This window comes from Ornithorhynchus anatinus, chromosome 7, assembly GCF_004115215.2.
Source record: "Ornithorhynchus anatinus isolate Pmale09 chromosome 7, mOrnAna1.pri.v4, whole genome shotgun sequence".
NCBI classification, from domain to species: Eukaryota; Metazoa; Chordata; class Mammalia; order Monotremata; family Ornithorhynchidae; genus Ornithorhynchus; species Ornithorhynchus anatinus.
The window spans coordinates 54,101,665-54,124,138 of record NC_041734.1 but is presented as its reverse complement, the minus strand read 5'-3'; the positions used below and the strand labels follow the sequence as shown (position 1 = coordinate 54,124,138).

At 41.6% G+C, this 22,474-nt stretch overlaps 1 protein-coding gene across 2 annotated transcripts in view; it reads right to left on the bottom strand.

Annotated features, from left to right (window-relative positions):
- RHBDD1 (rhomboid domain containing 1) overlaps positions 1–22,474 on the bottom strand; it is a 129,474-nt gene that overhangs the window by 61,368 nt on the left and 45,632 nt on the right. For both annotated transcript variants that reach the window (XM_029069711.2, XM_029069712.2), the window contains exon 4: positions 3,112–3,200. In XM_029069711.2, coding sequence (XP_028925544.1) covers positions 3,112–3,200 — 89 coding nt within the window. The remainder of the gene's footprint in view (positions 1–3,111; positions 3,201–22,474) is intronic.

The window sequence follows — 22,474 nt, the reverse complement described above, 5'->3', positions numbered from 1 at the left end:
CCTAGAGCCACATACAAAGTGGAGTAGGGAGGGTATGAAAGAAAGGAATCTCACGAGCTTCAAAACTGTTCTTTTCCAAAGATAACCTTAATAAGATACTTGGATAGTTTCTAGGGGTTTCTTATAACAAATCTTATCCTGCAATGCTTTAAAAACTTACATCTTCCCAATTGTGATAATAATAAAGTATTTTCAGAGGAAATCAGGTGTACAGCAGAGGATTCATGATCTACATGATCTACTTTGCTTGGGAAGCAGCATGGCGTAGCGGGTAGAGCACAGGCCTGGGAGTCAGAGATCATGGGTTCTAAGCCCAGCTTCTCTACTTGTCCACTGTGTGACCTTGGCCAGGTCACTTCCCTTCTCTGTGCCTCAGTGACCTCATCTGTAACACAGGGATTGAGACTGTGAGCTCCATGTGGGACTGGGGACTGTGTCCAACCGGATTTCTTTGCATAATAATAATAATGATAATGTTGGTATTTGTTAAGCGCTTACTATGTGCAGAGCACTGTTCTAAGTGCTGGGGTAGACACAGGGGAATCATGTTGTCCCACGTAGGGCTCACACTCTTAATCCCCATTTGACAGATGAGGTAATTGAAGCACAGAGAAGTTAAGTGACTTGCCCACAGTCATACAGCTGACAAGTGGCAGAGCTGGGATTCGAACTCATGACCCCTGACTCCAAAGTCCGTGCTCTTTCCACTGAGCAACACTGCTTCTCTAGCTACACTGCTTCTCTACCACCCCATCCACCCCAGCGCTTAGTACAGTGCCTGGTGCATAGTAAGGGCTTAACAAATGGCCTTAACAAATAATTACTATTATTTTCTCTTCTTCTTTCTTATGGAATTTGTTAAGCACTTGCTATATGCCAGGCACTGTGTTACGCACTGGGGTAGATACAAGCTAATCAAGTTGGACAGTCTATATTTTACAAGAGGCTCACAATCTTAATCCCCATTTGGCAGATGAGGTAACTGAGGCCAAGAGAAGGGAAGTGACTTACGCAAGGCCACTCAGTAGACAAGTGATGGAGCCAGAATTAGAACCCAGGTCCTCTGACTCCCTGGTACGTGCTCCGTCCATTAGGCCGTGCTACTTTTCATAAAAAAATATATTTTCTTCAAAATGTGACCAAATAAAAAAACTAAATGTCTATTAATTCAAATTGTACTCTGAAGGGGGAAAAACTCTGGTGATGGAGAAAACTTCAAGTTTATTATAGTCTTAGCAGAAAACTCTCTTAGGAGCATGCCTTATGGAGGTATTATTTGAAATGTCATAATTCACTACAATTTTTTACCTTTCAGTTTTAGTATTTTGAACACGAAATTCATTTCTGTTTTCAGAACTGGGATTTCACACCAAGATGATCAGGCTACAAGCAGAATGGCCCAGTGGAAAGAGCACGGGCCTAGAAGTCAGAGGACCTGGGTGCTAATGTCAGCTCTATCACCCACCTGCTGTGTGACTTTGATCACTTCACATAACTTCTCTGTATCTCAGTGACCTTATCTGTAAAATGGGGATTAAGACTGTGAGCCCTATGTGGGACTGTGTCCAACTCGATTATCTTGTATCTACTCCAATGCTTAGTATAGTGTCTTGCACAAAGTAAGCTCTTAAAAATGCCATTAAAAAAAGCTGGGCAACTGTTTCAATGAATGAAGCCCTTCCTACCTAAACAGATTACAAAAACAATCAATATAAGTCTTTCACATAGATGAAAATACAAGTATTTGAATTCTGATATTATAAGCCTTATAAGATATTATAAGCTCCCAGACTGAGCTTCCCTTCTCCCTCTACTCCCTCTACCGCCCCCCCTTCACCTCTCCGCAGCTTAACCCTCTTTTCCCCCCATTTCCCTCTGCTCCTCCCCCTCTCCCTCCCCTCCCCTCAGCACCATACTCATCTGCTCAACTGTATATCTTTTCATTACCCTATTTATTTTGCTAATAAAATGTACATCGCCTTGATTCTATTTAGTTGCCATTGTTTTTACGAGATGTTCTTCCCCTTGACTCTATTTATTGCCATTGTTCTTGTCTGTCCGTCTCCCCCGATTAGACTGTAAGCCCGTCAAACGGCAGGGGCCGTCTCTATCTGTTGCCGACTTGTTCATTCCAAGCGCTTAGTCCAGTGCTCTGCACATAGTAAGCGCTCAATAAATACTATTGAATGAATGAATAAGCCTTCAAAAATAGTTATAATAAGGGAGCCCTAAGGAAAAATAATTTTTGATCTACCAAAAGTTAAATAATCTTATATTGCACATGAAGACATAGAGGACATTTTAACTAGTTGAGAATTCTTAGATTTCCTGAATTTAAAACGTCAGACTTCTAAAAATCAGCAATGCAATATTTTAGATTTTAAAATAAGGCCGCTGCTATACTGAATATAAAGGTTTTTCATCAGAACATGCAAATACGTGCTTATTGCTGGAACTACATAATTTACCGGTATCAGATTAAATCTAATTAGACCAAGCAGATATGGTTTGTTTGAATAGTTAACTTTTGATTTTTCATTTATACATGAAATATCAAAATACATGACTGAAATCTTTTGATTTGATAGGTAATAATTAGTATCTTTCCTCTTTTGGTTCCCATTCCTAAAGTAACGAAGGTCCAGAGGTTCAATGCTTATGTAGGCATTTAAAATTTGAGCCTTTGTGCATTGAAAAACCAAATAAACATAAAGCAGTGCATGAATATTCAACTAAGAAAGCACTCCATAGACCTAGAAATAAAATATTCAGCAGACCTATTAAATGAGTAGCTTTTAAACCCTTCAGTGTCCTTTCACTTTAAAGGGAATTGTGAGTTTTCTGAGGTAACATTTTGCTTTAAGAAGTTACATTTGCATCCTTATAAATTGTTCCCACGCAAAGCATAAAATTTGAAAACCCCATTTTGCGCCTCCTCTTTCTGGCTGTTAAAAGAAACACAGCGCTGGCTGTTTTACCTCTTTTTCTAAAATAATTCTTCAGAGGACTCTTATAGTGAATGGCAGAGAAAGTTACCTCAAGCTGTTTCTGTTCATTTTAGAATTGAGATGAAGTTTAAAACTTGTTATGGGAAGGGAGTTTGCACTATACCTGCACATCTTTCCAATATTGTCTTCAGAGGCCCCAGAGTGTACATTAGTCCAACAAGAATACCTGCCAGATGCCCAGCAAACGAAGTCCTAAGAGGAATGGAAATCTTTTGTGAGTGTTTAGATTGCTGCTGATTAGATACATTCTGTACTCTCATTATTTCAATGCATGTCAATTAGTCACAGTTTGCAGTCTTTATACCACATGATATCTTTTACACTCTGCAGAATTTAATACACCTTTTTTACACCATAGAATGAACAACAATAAAAGCAGGTTTGAAAGAGAATGACTTTGACCGAAAGGCTCTGGGGGTAAGGGCGAGGGTTTGCAAAGGAGATTGATGAGTTGCATGGACTGATATGTCTCTTTCAGAGAAGATAAAAGAAGAGTGGTTCAAAGCAATCATTTAGCTTTCATCCAGTTCGGGTTTGCCTTTACACAAAATAAAACAACAAATATATGAAACCGTGACCAAGAAAGGCTGCTTTTCTTGAGGTTTTTCTTTCAAAATCAGATACTGCATTACCCAACTATTGTCAGAGATGCTATATTTTAATTTTCCAAGCATACATTTAAATAGCGCATGCTGAAACCCAGCAAGAGGGCCTTATTAAACCCTTCCCACCCTTCCCATTTTAAAAACCTCTCCATTAGATCTTTAAACTTGTAGAATTTGCTAAAATATTTCAGTAATCTTACCCATTATTACAATAGCATATACGTGAAGAGGGCACTGTCACTCGTCTATGAAGATGTAGCTCTGATGTGGCGATTCCAATCCAAGTGTATTATAGAACAGTAGTAGTTGTATTTATTAAGTGCTCATTGGGTGAGCACAAAAGCAAGCGACATGCTTCCTGTCACAAATCTCTAGCCCCCCCATCTCACTCATGTCCCCTGTCTTTTCACAGAACTATTCTCTCTCCCACCACGGTGACCCCAGACCTTAAGATCTTCTAGCTTGTCTCCTTTCCTCTCCTCCCATTATCAACACAACCAGGCCCTCACCATCTCCATTAAAATCAATTCCATCACTCACTAGGCCCCTCGGATGATCCTGTATCAACAACCCCAACCCTGGATCGCTTCCATAGTATGCTTCCTCAGCTTCTGTGCTCATGCTGGAGAAAAACAGGAGGAAAGCAAGGTGTAAGCCCTACTTTGGCCACTTCAAATTTATCTTCACTTGCCATAATCCTGCCCTTTCTTCCTCTCAGTAAGCTTACTTCTCCGTCATCAATTCCCATATCCACTGCCCCACCAATTATTCCAGATCCTTAACTCCTACCTAAAGCCCCCAATAGTCCCTCAATCCCCTTCTTTTACTCCAGCTGTCTCGCAAACTACTTTGTTGACTAAATTGGAACTATTAATGCAAGCTCCCTGAAGCACTCCACTAAACCATGGGAGTCTCCAAGGTTACCAATGAATAGCCTCTTCCTTGCTACGTCCTGTTAGGTCCTCCAACCTACTCCTACTTGACCACTCAGACCCTTATAACAGTTTGGATTTCTCGGTCCCCTTGGTAACGCTATCAAATCTAAGTCTTGCTAACACAGATCTCTCCTTGCTTTCCTGCCATTTTCCCAGCCACTTTTCTTCAGTCCCTTTCAATGGCAATTCTTCTGTCACCTCCCCTTAACCGGGAACATCCTTCAAGGCTCTTTTTTTCATCTATTCTCTTCTCGCTTCACCTTCAAATGCCATTTTCCTGATGACAACACCCAAATCTCTCGCCAAGCCCCATCTTTTCCTCTATCTGTAGCCTCACATTTCCTCTTGTCTGCGAGACATCACCATATGGATGGCTCCAAAATTGCTTTCAATTTAATATGTTTAAAACTGAACTCATCTTCCTTTCTAAATCCTCTCCTTTTATCACTTCCAATCACAGCTGACGACACCATCACCGATGTTTCCAAAGCCTGACACCTTAATGTGATCCTTGATTAAATCACTCTCACATCCAGTCTGTTGCAAAGACAATAAAAAAATCCATAGTATTTAATGAGTGCGTACTGTGTGCATCGCCCTGTATTAACAGCTTGAGAAAATACCATAAAATAGAGTTGGAAAACATGATCTTTGTCAACAGTGGACTTACAGTCTACAGGGGGAGACAGACCATAAAATAAATTATAGATAGGGAAAATGGCAGAATGTAAGGAGCTGTACCTAAAGTGCAGTGGGGCTGGGGGTGCTGTGAATATGATGTGCTTAAGTGGTACAGATCCTAATGCATAGGCAAAGCAGAGGGGAGGGCGGGTAGGAAAAATGAAGACTCAGTCAGGGATGGCCCCTAGATGGGGATGTGAATTTAGGAGGGCTGTGAATAATATTAATAATAATAACTGTGGTATTTGTTAAGCACTTACTATGTGCCATGCACTGTTCTAAGTTCTAGGGTAGATACAAGCTAATCACTTTTGACACAGTCCATGTCTCTCATGGGACTCACCCTCTTCATCCCCATTTCACAGATGAGGTAACAGGCACAGAGAAGTTAAATGACTTGCCCAAGGTCACACAGCAGACAAATGGCAGAGCCTGGACTAGAACCCAGGACCTTCTGACCTCCAGCCCAGGCTCTATCCACTTGGCCATGAAGGTGGGGAGAGTGGAGGACTTTAGGTTATGAAGGGGGAATGTAGAAAGTTTATGGGCCTGGTATCTTCATCATCATCATCACTGGTATTAATTGAGTGCTTACTACATGCAGAGAACTATACTAAGGGCTTAGGAGAGTACAACATAACAGAGTTGGCAGACAGGTTCCCTGCTGGTAATGAGTTTACAATCTAGAGAGGAGGAAGACATTAATAAAATTTATAATATTTAATTTAATATTTAATTTAATATTTAATATAATGTACCTAAGTGCTGTGGGGTTGAGTCATAGTCATCCCCTTCCTCGGGGATCAGAACTGCAGTCAGAGACCCGAATGACAGGCTAGGTTCACAGAAGACTTACTAATATAAAAAAGAGAAAAGTACTCCAAAGCAGGTGATTTTAGACCAAAGTTCAAAAAACAAGCCACATCTTTAGAAAGCAGATTCGCTACTGGAGATCCATTTCTGCCACTGTACTGAGATTTTAGATGCAAGAGCTGATACTTTCACTGCATTCACCGCAAAAGACATTCAAGTCTAATACATGATTTTGAAGATATTGTGATCACACGCAATTTATCATTTCCCAAGGGGAAGAGGATGAAACCAGGTGTTCCTCGGCCTTCAACTACTCCAGAGAAACTTAATGAAGTGCAGATTTAGGCAGGATAGAAAAGAGTCAACACTATTTACAGGGTGACCCGTGGTGGGGAGAGAAGGATGGGAGAGACCAGGGTTTGGGTTTCTCTTCTGTACTTGAATTCAGTTTGGGAAGAGTAACAGAACACATACATTTTGGGGTCTCGGAGCTACCATATATAGACAATTGCTGAAATCCTACAAACAATAACACAGCACAAGAAAAATACTGCAATTAAAAATAACACAAATTTGAGTCTTGTTTTCTAAGAGTTTGACAATCTTAAGACGATTGTGTTTTCTCTAAAAAAACGCAGACCCAAAGTTAAAACTAAATGATGCTAATTAAATTAAAAGTAGATTTATCTGGGAAGTCAGCCAACTGGAGGTGGGCATGTGAATATTACCATATCTTCTTACATACACTGTTTATACACAAACTGTTCCATTTTCAAAAACCTGAATTTGCCATGTGGGGAAGATTCAAAAGAATATTTTTGAAAATAAGAAAATGAGGGAACATGAAGTTTCTTCCTCAATCAATGGCATTTGAGTGCTCATTGTGTACACAGCACTGTACTCGGCGATGGGGAGAATACAATACAAAAGAGTTGGTAGATATGTTCCCTGCTCACAGGGAGCTACAGTCTAGAAGGGGAGACAGATATTAATATAAATAAATTATAGATACACATATAAGTACTGTGGTGTCACTAAGATGTGCCTTAGCACTTCCCAACCCCTGTGGTCCAATTGGGAAATTACATCTTTTAGGAACCTGAAAAGAACCTGGAAGGGTTAACAGCGTGGCTCAGTGGAAAGAGCACGGGCTTTGGAGTCAGAGGTCATGGGTTTGAATCCCAGATCTGCCACTTGTCGGCTGTGTGACTGTGGGCAAGTCACTTAACTTCTTTGTGCCTCAGTTACCTCATCTGTAAAATGGGGATTAACTGTGAGCCTCATGTGGGACAACCTGAATACCTTGTATCTACCCCAGCACTTAGAACAGTGCTCTTCACATAGTAAGCGCTTAACAACATACCAACATTATTAATATGCTGGGAAAGGTAACCTAGCTTGGACCTCCTCATCAGTTTCCTACATTACTAGAGCAACTTCAGGCACTAATAGAGAGGCAAGTAAGTGACTGGCCAGTGGATTTGGTTGACTTGTAGGGCCAGATGCACTGATCCATGGGAGGTGACATGGAGCTGCCGGTGTGTGTCGGAAGCTGGGGAAGGTTCAGGCAGCTGTAACAGCTTTAAAATGAAGTGGCCCAAGGAACAACAGCTTAATAATTACCTCTCTACAACCCCTGCAGCAGAGACCGCAAGGAAACCAAATCGCTTCACTTTACCTCAGGACACACGTATTTACGGAAAGTTGCTGCAGCCCCATAAATCATCCAGGAGTTGCAGGGTATCGGGAATCATCCAGGAATCGGATACCCTCTCCACCCTCAGCACCTCAAAACTTGCCTCAGGACTCCCTCCCCTCAAATTACCCCCCAGTATTTACCTCCTCTTCCCCCTGCCACTTCTATGCCCTAGAGTAAGGGAATTCAGCCATCGGTTCAGATGGTGAAGAAGATCATTCCAGTAAGGACAATGAAGGAGGGAAGCGCTTCATTGGCGGGGGGGTGGGGGAGCGGGCATCAAGTGTAGGTGAATTCTGATAGAGTGAAAATGTGTACTTAGCTGTGACTACCTGCACATTGGGGATGTACAATATTAAAGGTCGATTAAAAATCTCTCTAGAGGAAGATGAGGAAAAACTGTTGGGCTTTTTAGTTTTCCTTTTACCAATTTTACTAAATGCTCAGATTCAATTAATGAAAATAAAGAATATTTCATTGACCCAAAATTAAAAGTTTCAGAGTTTCCATCAATTTATCAATTATTATGTAATAAAATTTTAGTTTGCATGCATTAAGGGCAATTGCATACAACTCGCAATTACCCTTGGTATTGGAGGACAGGTGTTGGTTGCAAAGACAAATGAAAGAGCCCAGGCTTGGGAGTCAGAGGTCATGGGTTCGAATCCCAGCTCTGCCACTTGTCAGCTGTGTGACTGTGGGAGAGTCAGTTAACTTCTCTGTGCCTTAGTTACCTCATCTGTAAAATGGGGATTAACTGTGAGCCTCACGTGGGGCAACCGGATTCCCCTGTGTTTACCCCAGCCCTTAGAACAGTGCTCTGCACACAGTAAGCGCTTAACAAATACCAACATTAAATTAATTAAGTCCTCAGGAAACCCCAGAACCTTATCTTAGCCATGAGTTTAAACCCGCTCCAGTACCCAACTGTTTACCAAAACTGCTAGCACCTGGCAAAAATCGACTGGTTGGAGTTTCAGCTTTTTGTGGTGCCTGGGGAAAGGATGCCTAGGAGACCTGGCAGAGAGTTTTTAGTGATGGGCATCAAATGCCATTAAACAAAATAAAGCAAAATAAAACAAATTAAAGCCAAATGTCTTTTCAGAATCATTTGCAAACCTCCCATAGACATATTTCTAAACAAAAGCCATGGTCTATTTCAGCTGTAGCAAGGCCTAAAACGCACCAGCCCATAAAATGGTTTTCCAGCCTTACTCTTCATGGAATTTCAATCAATTCTTTAATTGGCTATCCAGTTGGTAGTTTTTCCAGGCTTTTCCCTTCTCTTCTATCTCTCCTACTTTTTCTTTTTTATTATTTATCTTATCATTAGAAAATTTATAAATTCTTACAAACTAGCTAATTCTATCATTTGCAATGGTCAAGGTTTTGATGAGGGAAAAATTGTGATTCCTGGCAGAGATAAAACTTTTGGGTTATACTTGATTTCTGGTCCCAGTTGTCTCTGTTAGAGCATGTAACCAAGAGCTGACTGTTCACACAGTATAACAATGAGATGACCACATTCATTCTTCCTACAGGATAAATTGGTCAATGGTTTTTTGAAAGGCTGATCTAGCACCGTAAAATGAAAAGTCCCATATCTTAAAATATTCTTAAATAAGTTTTGACAAACAATAAGAGCTGTCTTAGTGAACAAGATTAACCACTAAAGATGCAGACTTTTCAGGCATATCTCCAACTTCTCTGTGCCTCAGTTTCCTCATTTATAAAATGGGGACAAAATATTTATTATCCATCCCTCAAAGATGCTGAATCCCGTGTGGGGCAGGGACAGTGTCCAATCTGATTATCTTGTTTTTAGACTTGGCACTTAGAAAGTACTTAATAAATTCCATCATTATTAACTCAGATTGGAGGGTATAGTGACCTGGTTTAGTGGGAATGGTAGGAAGAAGCCTAGTAGTCCATGATGGTAATGAGCTGGTTAAGGTTAATTTCTAAAGTTTCTTTCAAGGTAAAAGGATTTGGCACCTAATTGTTAAGGTTGCCTAACTATCCCCTCCAGGAGTGATACTGATTACCTAAATAAGAACAACTGTAGTATTTGATAAGTCCTTATCAAAGGACTGTGCTAAGCACTGGGGTAGACAGAATATTATTAGATTAGACACAATCCCTGTCCCATGTGGGGCTTGCAGGTTAAAGAGGGAGACGCATTTAGTCCCCATTTAACAGAAGAGGACATTGAGGTACAGAGACTTACTCAAAAGATCACAAATTTGGCAAAAAGCTGGGATTAGCACTCAGGTCTACAGGCTTAATAATAAATGTGGTATTTACTAACCGCTTACTATGTGCCAAACACTGTACTAAGCTCTGGGGTGAAAAATCACTCATGTCTGGATTCAAAGAATAACTAACCTAGACAAGGCTGTGGATGAAAGGAGGGTGGTGGTAGAAAGATGCCTAGAAGATAAGGGGGGAAAAGGGTATAAATAGAGTTTGAAAAAGATATTCCAGGTTGCCAGTAAGAAATCTGGATTCCTGCTGATCCCCAGTTGGAGGATCAGAATATTGAAGTGAAATATCAAGAAAAGAGATGCAGAGTGGTAGATGGACCTAGGACCATCCAAGAAAAGCCAAGGGAGCGATCCTCAGTCTAGGAGGGCAGTTTATTCCCCAAATCACGGAACCAATTATAACAGGGGAGCAACAGTCTTTTTCAGAGTTATTTTATGCCTGTTTTTATGTAGGAGTGCTCATCATTTTTAAATACATGTGATTCATTAAACCATCTTTATATAATTCACACACCTATTTACTTCACTACATGGGAAGGTGCCTGGAACCCAAGATGTTAAGAGTTAGGCTAACCAGACCCAAAGAGAAAGTTTATTATCTCTCCAAATTAAAAAGGCCTCTCTGCCCCCAGGAGTTAACTGGGAAAGCAGAAGCTGGAGGAAATGCTGGAGTGGAGGAAATATTCAAGTGGTAGTGGCCGCTGGAAAAGGAGAAATCCTTGGAGGGTCTGGAAACCGGGATTCGCCAGGGCCACCAAGTCTCTGCCCCAAGAGTGACCGGGAACCCAGGAGGTGACCGGGAGCCATATATGGCATCCGTAGGACCCAGAGGGATTCTACCCTAAGAAACAGTTGGTAGGAAGAGTAATAAGCCTCTCTGAAAATGCAGTGGGATGGATGGACGTTTATGTTCCGACATGGCTGAAGGAGTGGTTGGGAAAAATTTTAAAAGCCTTCCCAAACTTCCATTATCTACTCATTTTTAACAGGACTAGGAATGTTGCAACATCATGGGAGCTGCATCCTTGAAAGACCCACATTACAGAAGATTTATGCCATAGCGTTCATGGTGTCTGATGCTGGAAACAGAAATCATTTTTTCCAACTCGGCAGTGTTTTGTCTCCAGAAAGCCTATGTGTCAGGTGAATGTTCCCTAATTCTCTAACACTGATCTAGGCAAAATACATAATGAAAGCACAGGTCCTGGCAGAACTGGGTGTACTACTGGGTGTAGGCACATGGGGAAATAATGCCTGTAGTTCAGACTTGGATTGTAATCAAAGGCAGGTGTACCTGAGTGTAAGTGACACTACCCCATAAAATCTTCCAGGACATCAACAGAATCAAATTTTACACGATGGAACAGGCCACATCCTTGCCTTGTCTCTTCAAACCCCATTTTCAGGGCCTGAAATTGGGATGTTTGTTATTTATATATTTTTCCATACCTTCAATTATTTGTCTTTCTGTTTTCATGCTGGTGTGTTTACACTTCTCTGTGCTCTATATTTGTTCTTTATTCAGCATTCACTCTTTGTAAATACTTTTTGCTCATTCCCCCGTTAAATTGTAAACTCCTTAAAGGCAAGGAACAGGTGTCTGGCTACCGTAGTAATCTCCCAAGCATTTAGTACACTGCAGAGGCTCTGCGATTTATAAGCTGTGTGACTTTGGGCAAGTCACTTAACTTCTCTGTGCCTCAGTTACCTCATCTGCAAAATGGGGATTAAGAATGTGAGCCCCATGTGGGACAAACTGATTACCTTGTATCTCCCCAGCGCTTAGAACAGTGCTTGGCACACAGTAAGTGCTTAACAAATGCCATCATTATTTTATTATTATTATTCAATAAATACCACTGATTGACTAATTGGGTCAGCCCGACCCTGGATGGCTTTAACCATTTCATAATCTGATATTTCCTCACTTCACGTATGGAAGAATATAAAATTATTTTCTTAAAGAAAACAAATGATAATTGACTTTTTGCTCATGAAGACAGTTTGAATAGAAATGCCTGATGAAAATCTTAATCGTTAGCTCTGTAATATAAAAGGTTTCGTTTGCATCTCTTTAAAGTACGTATCATTATTGAAAGTGTGTTCTCTTATAACATGAAAGCAGCACAAAGATGGATGAAGATAATGGGTAAATGAAAGTAAAATGAACAAAACAGTTCATTATAAAGCATGGATTAGGGATTCAGTGAGCTCTAGAACACTAGGGGCAATTTATAAAATGATTTACAGTGACTTTACATTTACACAGAATTGCTTGAAGTACTGAATAGAAGGTTTATAATTTATTAATCTGGCTTCTAAATAGAATTTTTAAAATACACATGAAAATTGTAAAAATCCCCCAACGGCAACAAATTTGATCTGACTACAATACATGTAACTAAGACAATTAAACAAGTCAACAGCACACTGACTAGATATATTTTATCACACATTACAACTGGGATACACATGAGAGGATTTATGAAAGAGTCAATGTGAGCTTTCACATTGCAATGGGGTGCATCAATTTGGTCCTGTAAAAATATTCTACCATCTGCTTCTATTATAAGCCACAAACACTTTTGCCCCCCACCCACAGCTCCCCAAAAAGTTAATACAAAATAAAAGAGAAGCTGGGTTGCTTATAGCCCAACACTAACGCATACTACTGTTACGAAATGTAAATATAGTCTTCATGAAAATCTGTCTTGTTGCTAGTACTGGGTTATTTTCCTACAAGGGTGGAAATTACTTTCCATTTTTTACTTCTGGGTCTCACCCATATGAAATGTTTGATTCTCCAAATGCCCATCTCCCCACCAGGATTCAAGGACGATGACAGCCTAGCATGTTTGGTGCCAGGAGAATAAAAATCTATTTAGCCAAACTTGGATTCCTCCCTGGTTGAGCTCACACAAATTCAGATTCACTGTTCTCCCTCTCAAATAATCAATCAATGGTATTTACTGAGTGTTCATTGTGTGCAGAGCACGGTTCAAGTCCCTGGCTAGTCGATCTTCCCTGGATCACAATAAACTTAACAGGGGTGGGATAATCACGGGAGGAACTGGAATTTTGGACTTTTTCCCTCTAAAAGGAAAATGACTTCCCTATTTTGGGGGTAAGGGGGATGGGGGGTGGAAGGGAGAATTTTTTTGGGGGGGGGTGGGAGGGAGGTGTGTCAATATTTGAGGTCTTTCCTTAAGGATTTTCCCCAAAAGTGGGGGGGTTTGCAAGAGATGGTCCCAAGTAAAAATACGTTTTGAAGAAGAAAATAAAGTGAAACACTGCCAGTCCCAGTGGCACCCCAGCAGCCCTCTTTCACAGCTGCCCAGGAGGTGACGACACTTGGGCTGCCAACTTCCAAGTGATAACTGATCCTAGCTGCCGCCCTACTTCTCTCTCCTTTACTAAGCCTCTGAGAAATCAATTGCTGCACCTTAAATTCCTAAGACCAAAAAGAAACTACAGTGCCATAAAGAGGTAAAACGTATATATTTCCTTTTACTTATGCAATTTATGCAAACCTTGTTATCAATATTTTCTCACTGTTCCCCGGAATCTTTCAGAGAGAACTGCAATTAGTCCAGATATGTTTTATCAAAGTGGCAGATAATAACCCTTTAGAGGGTGATTTTTTTCAATGTTTAAAAATTACCCAACCGTTTCATTATCTGACCTTCAGGATGAAGATGGTTAATGGAAACTACAGGTTTCCAAAAGACTATGATTTTAGCAACTAGGTTCAACTACTTCTTGTATCAATCAGAGGTATTTATTAAGTGATTACTCTATGCAGAGCACTGTATTAAGTGCTTGAGAGGGTACACTGTAACAGAGTTGGTAGACACATTCCCTCCCTACAAGGAGCTTACAGTCGGAAGACTATTAAATCTGTACTGAAGCTGCCAACAAATAATAATGTATGTGTTTTTAGTTTCACCTTTCCGGTGTAGGAGGGTATATGTAATAGAATGACCAAAAGGCAGGACAGATACTAACAAGGAAAATCCAGATCAATTAATCAATCATATTTATTGAGCCCTTACTGTGTGCAGAGCTCTGAAAAACACGATTTTTCAGTTCTTCGATCATTTTCTGGATACACCTGCCTGGGTCTGCTCAGTGTCTGGGTCCATTGGCAGCATGGCGTAGTGGATAGAGTATGGACCTGGGAGTCAGAAGGTCATAGGTTCTAATTCCAGCTGCGCTACTTGTCTGTTGTATGACCTGGGGCATGTCACTTGGCTTCTTTGTGCCTCAGTTACCTCATCTGTAAAATGTGTGTGTGTGTGTGTCTGTCTGTCTGTGGTGGTTTAGTGTCCTGTCGGGGGGATTCATGGAAGAGATGAGCCTCAGTAGTACTTTTCAGATAGGGAGAATATCTGTGGGATATATAGCAGGGGGGATTTGAGGAAGGTGGGAAGGTGAGACCAAGGGTGTGGCAGGTGAGGTGAGGGACAGTGAGTGGGTTGGTATTAGAGGAGTGAAATATGCAGGCTGGGTTATAGGGGAGGACAGTGAGTGGGTTGGTATTAGAGGAGTGAAATATGCAGGCTGGGTTGTACGGGGGAGGAAGTGAGGATAAGTAAGGGGGAGAGAGCTCAATGCCCTCCATTTCGAAAGCAGAAAAGTGATTTGGTGACCCGATTAATGAGTCAAAATTAGGGGGAAGAAAAAGGCAGGCAGCATGGCTCAGTTGAAAGAACATGAGACTCAGAGTCAAAAGACCCAGCTCTGCCACTGGCCTGCTGTGTGACTTTGGGCAAGTCACCTAATCTCTCTCTGACTCCATTTCATCTATAAAATGGGGGGAAAATGCTTGCTCTCCCTAGCGCACAGACTGTAAGCTCTGTGAGGGGCAGGGACTGTGACTGGTCTGATTGCCTTGCATGTAGCAGGAGCTAAATACCATCATTAACAGGACACAGAGAGAAAGCTAGGCTTCTGTGGGAGGGGCAGAGAGAAAGAGGGAGGGAAAGGGAGATGAGAGGGGACAAGAAAAAGAGAGAGAAGTGGGGGAAGACAAAGAGACAGAGAATGTCAGAAAAACAGATATATAATCCTCCCTCCCCACCTGGTATATCCCCCCGCCAGGACACTATACCACCACAGACACACACTCTCCTCCTCCCCACCATCCATAAAAATCTTAACTTGGAGCACCCCAGCCAGACAGTAGACTCTGCCTTTCATCCACTGATGCTTTCCCTTTTGTGCCGCTGTGCCACTTCTGCTCTGCGGAGCTGAGCCTGTCCAAGCAATCTAGCTAAAATTATCCCCGCACTACCTGAAATACAGTATGGCTTCAGTCCAAAACACAGCACAAAAGACACGATCTTTGTACCGTGACAATGTCGAAGTGCAGGAAGCAACACCAAGCTCTCTAATCTGTATTTATAGATCTTACAAAATCACTTCATTACCCTCAACAGACCTAGGTTGTGGCATATATAAAGCAAATTTTGCTGAAACCAGAATTTCACCAAGTCTTAGGCTATTCCAAAAAAGAAAAGAGCTGAAGGTGCTCTTTCCCGGTCATCACTCAAGTAAAGCAGGGCTGTAGTCGGCCTGTTCAACCAATCCTCTGTGTTGCCATGTTTATGGAGGGCTCCAGGGAACTTTTAAGATGGAGTCAGACTACACTTCCTTCCCTCCTGAAACCCCTTCCAGCTCAACAGGCTACATGCATCATCCAAGTTTCTGAATCCGTCCAGAAACCGCTGAATGCTGTTGCGCTGTTCAGAGATCGACGCAAGATACCAAGTAGATGATTATGGATCACTTCACAAAGTCAGCACAGAAATCTGAACAAAAATAAACCTGAAGGAAATAGAACATATGCACCAACTCATGAGCTCTACAACCAAAACATTTTCTTTGGCAATCCACACTTTGATGGTGTCCCTTAAGTCCACTTTTCAGGTGGTGCCCTATCTGATTCATGGAGATATGAAGACTCAGAAGAATGAATTTAAAAGGCATGCATGGTTTGGAGAAAATTGATGGCAAAAAGACACAAAACTTCATGTCACGCTGAAGGTATAAAAACCTGTGGTGGTGCCCAATCTTCTATAAGGTTTTTTGTTTTGTTTTAAATGGTATTTGTTAAATGTTTACTATGTGGCAGGAACTGTACTAAGCACTGGGGTAGATATGGGATAGTCAGGTTGGACACAATCCTTGTCCCACCCAGGGCTCACAGTTTTAATCCCCATTTTCAGATGAGGTAACTGAGGCCCAGAGAAGTTAAGTGAACTAAGGTCACACAACAAATGAGTGGCAGAGCCGGTATTAGAACCCAGGACCTCATTCCCTGGGCCGTGCTGTGAGCCCACTTGGGACGGGGACTGTGTCCAACCCAATTTGCTTGAATCTACCCCAGCCCTTAGTGCTTGGCACACAGTAAGTGTTTAACAAATACCACAGTTATTATTACTATTATTTCCAATAGGTTACACTGTTTCTCTGCCTCCCTCCACCACCTTCCAGTCTCCAGCTTCCTCTTCGTTTCCCCAGAAACCCAGGGACCTAGCCTCTCTTCAGACCTGCCCCTGCTGTTCTAGGCCACTGGAACTCAGTGTATCAGTGAATGTATCAGGCCCCTCACCAACCTAATCCCCCTGCCCTGTGGAGCTGAACTCACAATGGAAGTGGCAAATGGCAAGGATCACCAATATTGAGTACTCTCCCAAGCGCCTAGTACAGTTCTCCGCAGACAATACGTGTTCAATAAATATGACTGCATGAATGAATGGAATGCAGACAGCATGCCGACACTGAGACAAAGTTACCCTGTAACCGTTTTACTGGGTGGGACACTTGCTTAATAAATACGATTGAATGAATTTGAGCACTTACTGTGTGCAGAGCACTGCACGAAGTGCTAGGGAAAGAACATAAAAATAAACGGAAACATTCTCTGCCCACAACGTACTTACAGCCTAGAGGCGGAGAGACAGACATTAATATAAATAAATAAATTACAGATAGGTACATAAGTGCTGTGGGGCTGGGGAGGATGAATGAAGGAAGCAAGTCGGAGTGTCTCAGAAGAGAATGGGAGAACAGGAAAGGAGGGCTTAGTCAGGGAAGGCCTCTTGGAGGGGATCTGCCTTCATTAAGGCTTTGAAGGGGGATAAAGTAATTATTTGTCGGATTTTGGGGGGTGAGGGGGTCACATACCTGGAATGGCTTTCCATTTGCGCTTATTTTCTCCAAATCTATGACATTATTTAAAACATTCACTTGATCATCGTTTCAAAAGGTTTTTTTTTTTAATATAATCCCCATCATTCTTGTCTGGGTTCTTTCATTTTTTACCCTTCACTGATCATTTCTAAGGTCAACTGGGCAAGAATGAACTTCTTCCAGAGTTAACAAGAATAGTATGTGGAAAATTATGAAATCCAGATTCTACAGTGAATTTTTATCCACCTTGAAAAAAGACGACCTGGAAGCATCTTGAAATAATATATTGAATATTAAGGATGCTATTCTCATTAGCAGTGTCGACAGGCTACCCACTCCCAGATGGGATGGCAACTGCCCTGATGATATAGCTCTGATATAGCCTCCTTGCAAGCATTTGAAATGTAATTAACATAAAATTACACTAGAAAGGTGGTCGGCGTGCCCAAAGTACTTTATAGCAAGGAGAAGCAAGGCCAAGAGTATCTCCAGAACTTTTTTTTAAATAATTTCTCAGGGCAGCCTGCTGCAGTGTCTAATATGTTCATATTTACTATGCAAAAACAGTCTTCCTGAGTCTGTCAATCAAGCAATGGTATTTACTGAGCGCTTATTTTACAACATCACAGCAGTTCCAGGGAACTCCAGCTACAAGTACCAATGTAAATAGATAGTGCTCCCATGAGTTATTGCCTTCTAGGCAATACGCAAAACTGCTGAAAGGAATGGAAACACCATCAAGACTGGTTTGAGGAAAATGACATATTTTAAGCGTTACTTCCAGTAATTCAAAAAGGGCATCAAGAACATCTCGCAGCTCCTTTAACGAAGTGGAGTTCTTCAAAAAAATATGTAATAGGACATGCAGATCAAGCATGCCCTAAGAAACATAATCAGTGGTGGGATGCCAAAGCTAAAGAAATCATAGATATGCTTATCGCCCCGAATTACAGCTAATATTCATCACTAAAGAAGCTATAAGGTTCCAAACACACTATACACATCACTGAACAGGAAAGAGGTAACTATCCTCATCCTAGGCAAAGGAAATCTTATGGCGAGAGCCAGAAAAACTACAGTGAACTCTGAAGTACGCCTTCCACTCTGGAGAAGGAGGAGGTGGAAGTCCAAAAAGGTGAGGCCTGACCTGAGCTCTAACCCTGCAGAAGCAACAAACATAAAGCCATGAAAAATGGTGAGGAACATGGATCTGATGGCATTCCTGCAGAAGTCCATGAGCAAGGAGGGCACTTCATCCTCCCACATCCACCTGAACTCTTCCTTAAGAAATGGAAAACTGAAACCTCAGTGACGCCACCTCAATCAATCAGTTGTTCAGGGGTACTCTCCCAGGTGCTTATTACAGAGAAGCGGCATGGCTGAGTGAATAGAGCACCAATGATTAAGCCTAATAAATAATGACTAAGCCCTTATTTCCTCTTTTCCCAATCCCTTTTTTGTCACCCTGACTTGTTCCCTTTACTCACCTCGCCACCCAACCCCACACCACTTATGTACATATCTGTAATTTATGTATTTATATTAATGTCTGTCTCCTCCTCTAGACTTAAGCTTGTTGTGGGCAGTGAATGTGTCTGCTATATTGTGTTGAACGCTCCCAAGATTATAGTACAGTGCTTTGCAAACAGTAAGTGCTCAATAAATATGATCGATTTACATGCACCTTGAAATAATGTGTTAGGTGCACCTCAGCATGGCATATTATCTATTCTTTTTTCTTTTTTTTTGGTCGTATTCTGTCAAGTCATCTCCAACTCATAGTTTCATAGCAATGCCATGGACATTTCTCTCCCAGAACGCCCCATTTCCATCTGCAATCATTCTGGTAATGTAGCCATAGAGTTTTCTTGGTAAAAATATGGAAGTGGTTTACCATCGCCTCCTTCTGCGCAGTAAACTTGAGTCTCCACCCTCGACTCTCTCCTGTGCCACTGCTGCCCAGCACAGGTGAGTTTTGACTTGTAGCAGGTTGCCTTCCACTCGCTAGCCACTGCCCAAGCTAGGAATGGAATGGCTATGCCTTTGCTTACCTCTCCCATAGTCAAGACTGGTAGATTACTGGAAACTCTCCAGATGTGACCTTGAGAGGGGTATCTACTCATCATAACCTCTTATATTGGAATTTAAGCCCTGGCCGTTCAAACACAAGACACCTTGACTTTTCTTGTTCTTTTGAAGGACTCATGTGACCTGCAATAAAGTCACACCAATAAATTTTTACCTGATACTTAAATGAATTACTCGTTATAAGCATCTTGTTTGGCGGGGAGGGTTAAGAAAGTACTAGTCTGAATATTGTAACTGAAAAATTAAGGCAGAGTTTCATTTTATCAAGAACACAGAAACTAGGTTTGTAATTCAGAAGTTCCCGGGCTATGCTCACACAACATTTTTGTAGGGAAGAAGTTCAGGCCAACAACAATGATAATTAAAAGAAGTTTCTAAATTAATTGGTATCAAAGAAAAAACAAACTGGGTTCTGTGCCTTACACTTTTTCACCTACTTAATTGCTCCTGAGTGGGAGTTTACTATCATGCTAATTACTTCTTTGATACTGAAATTTTATTAAGAATAATGCAATTAACATTTTTCATCTAGAAAATGGGGAAAGACGACCAATAATATGCATATTCACCTAAGCTTTGCTACATATGAGGACAGCACTTCATACATAAGACCACATGCTTGACCTTGAAGATCTTTGCAATACAGACATAGTTCATTAGTAACTGGATTATTTTTAAAAGATGGAACGAATGATGAAAAGTAGAGTATTTTGCACTCTCTCGATAAGCTCCATATATAAAGTCACATCTAGTAATTTTTTTATTATTTTGCTAATAATTTTACTCATTCACTTTTAAAAATTATCACCCATATCATTTACTCATACTTACTCTGCAATGTTATATTTATTCATTCATGTTCACATAGGCACAGAACAGCAAGGAGAATCAAAATGGCCTAGTGGAAAGAGCACAGGCCAGGGAGTCAGAGGATCTGGGTTCTAATCCCAGCTCTGCCACTTACCAGCTATGTGACCTTGGGCACGTCACAACTTCTCAGCTTCCTCATCTGCAAAATGATGATTCAGTGCCTGTCTTCCCTCCTACTTAGACTGTGAACCCCAGGTGGGACACACGTTCTGTCCAACCTAACTTGCATCCACCCGACTGCTTAGAACAGTGCTTAACACACAGTAAAGGCTCTACACAGGCTGCAGTTATCATCATCACAGACCTGGATTTCATTTGTGAAGACAACCAAGCTTTTTTTTTCTTTTGAGATATTTGCTAAGAGCTTACTACATGCCAGGCACTATATTAAGTGTTGGAATAGATACAAGATAATTAGGTTGGGCACAAATCCATGTCCCACATGGGGCTCACAGTCTAAATCCCCATTTTACAAAGTAGGTAACTGAGTCACAGAGAAGTTAAATGACTTGCCCAGGGTCACACAGCAGACAAGTAGTGGAACCGGGATTAGAACCCAGGTCCTTCAGACCCCCAGGCCCTTGCTCTATCCACTAGGCCACACTGTTTCCCACTTAGCCCAGAGTCCCTGGGCTTAGCCCCATGGGGTACCGAGTTAGTCCTACTCTGCTTTTCACTTCTCAGGCAGGGCAGTCTAGAGCACGCGGCACGAATGCACAGACTTCCCAATGTCTGTAAGGCTTAGCAGATGGTATCATTACTATTATTATAGTATGTTATTTGTTGTGGTACTGAGCCTTATTGAAGGCACATCTACTCCAAGAAGCCTTCCCTGATTAAACCCTCCTTTCCTCTTTTCCCACTCCCTTGTGCATCACCATCACCCTGACTCGCTCCCTTTATTCATTCTGCCTCCCAGCCCCAGAGCACTTATGTATGTAGCTATAATTTATTTATTTATATTAATGTTTTCCTCCCCCTTCAAACGGTAAGCTCACTGTGGGCAGGATATGTGTTTGTTTACTATTAGATGGTACATTCCCAAGCACTTAGTACAGTGCTCTGCACACAGTAAGTGCTCAATAAATATGACTTATTGTAGGCCTGGGTGAGAAGGAAGGAATCTGTTCTGTTGGCCCTGACACTTAGAAGGCAGAGAAACAGCTGAGACCACCTGGCTGCTGTGCCAGCTTAAATGGAGAGGAGGCCTGGGGTTCTGCCCATGCTCATTTTTTTAGGGTATTTGTTAAGCGCTTACTATATGCCAGGCACTGTTCTAAGCGCTGCGACAGACATAAGTTAGGTTGGACTCAGTCCCTGGCCCTCATGGGCTCGGAGTCTTAATCCCCATTTTACAGATGAGGCAACTGAGGCCCAAACAAGTGGAACCTGCCACTACTTCCACCTTTACCATTTCTCCATGGCCTCTTCCTCATTCTGCTCTCTTGAAATTTCCAACATGGCTGTTGGAAAGGCACCATGGTAGACTTGCCATAAACCTCTGGATAACAGTCTGTGGAAACAGTCATTGTGGTGCTGACCACAGGGGCAGGGTGTCATCACAGCTTCTCTTCATTTACTTCCAGATGTCACTGCTGACTAACCCATGAAAAAGATATCATCCATGAGATTCTTTTGTGATTGCAGTTAATACTTGATTCTATTTAGTTGCCATTGTTTTTACGAGATGTTCTTCCCCTTGACTCTATTTATTGCCATTGTTCTTGTCTGTTCGTCTCCCCCGATTAGACTGTAAGCCCGTCAAACGGCAGGGACTGTCTCTATCTGTTGCCGACTCGTTCATCCCAAGCGCTTAGTACAGTGCTCTGCACATAGTAAGTGCTCAATAAATACTATTGAATGAATGAATGAATGAATACTTGTTACCAGTCTCTGAGTTTCTTTCTGTTTTCCACTCTCTGCTCATCTCCCTCTCATTCCCTCTCAAGGGCTCTTTTATGGTATTTATTATTTACTACGTATCAAGTACTGTTCTAAGCACTGGGGTGTTCATTCATTCAATCGTATTTACTGAGAGCTTACTGTGTGCAGAATACTGTCCTAAGCCCTTGGGAGAGCACGATACAACAGTAAAATAGACACATTCCCTGCCTATAATGAGTTTACAGTCTAGAGGAAGATACAAGTTAATCAGATCAAACACAGTCCCATCCCACAAGGGGGTCTAAGTGGGAGAGAGAACAGGAATTCAATCCCCATTTCACAGTTGAGGAAAGTGAAGCACAGAGAAGTTAAGTGACTTACCCAAAGTCACACAACAGGCCAATGGTGGAATTAGGATTAAATCCCAGGCTCATGC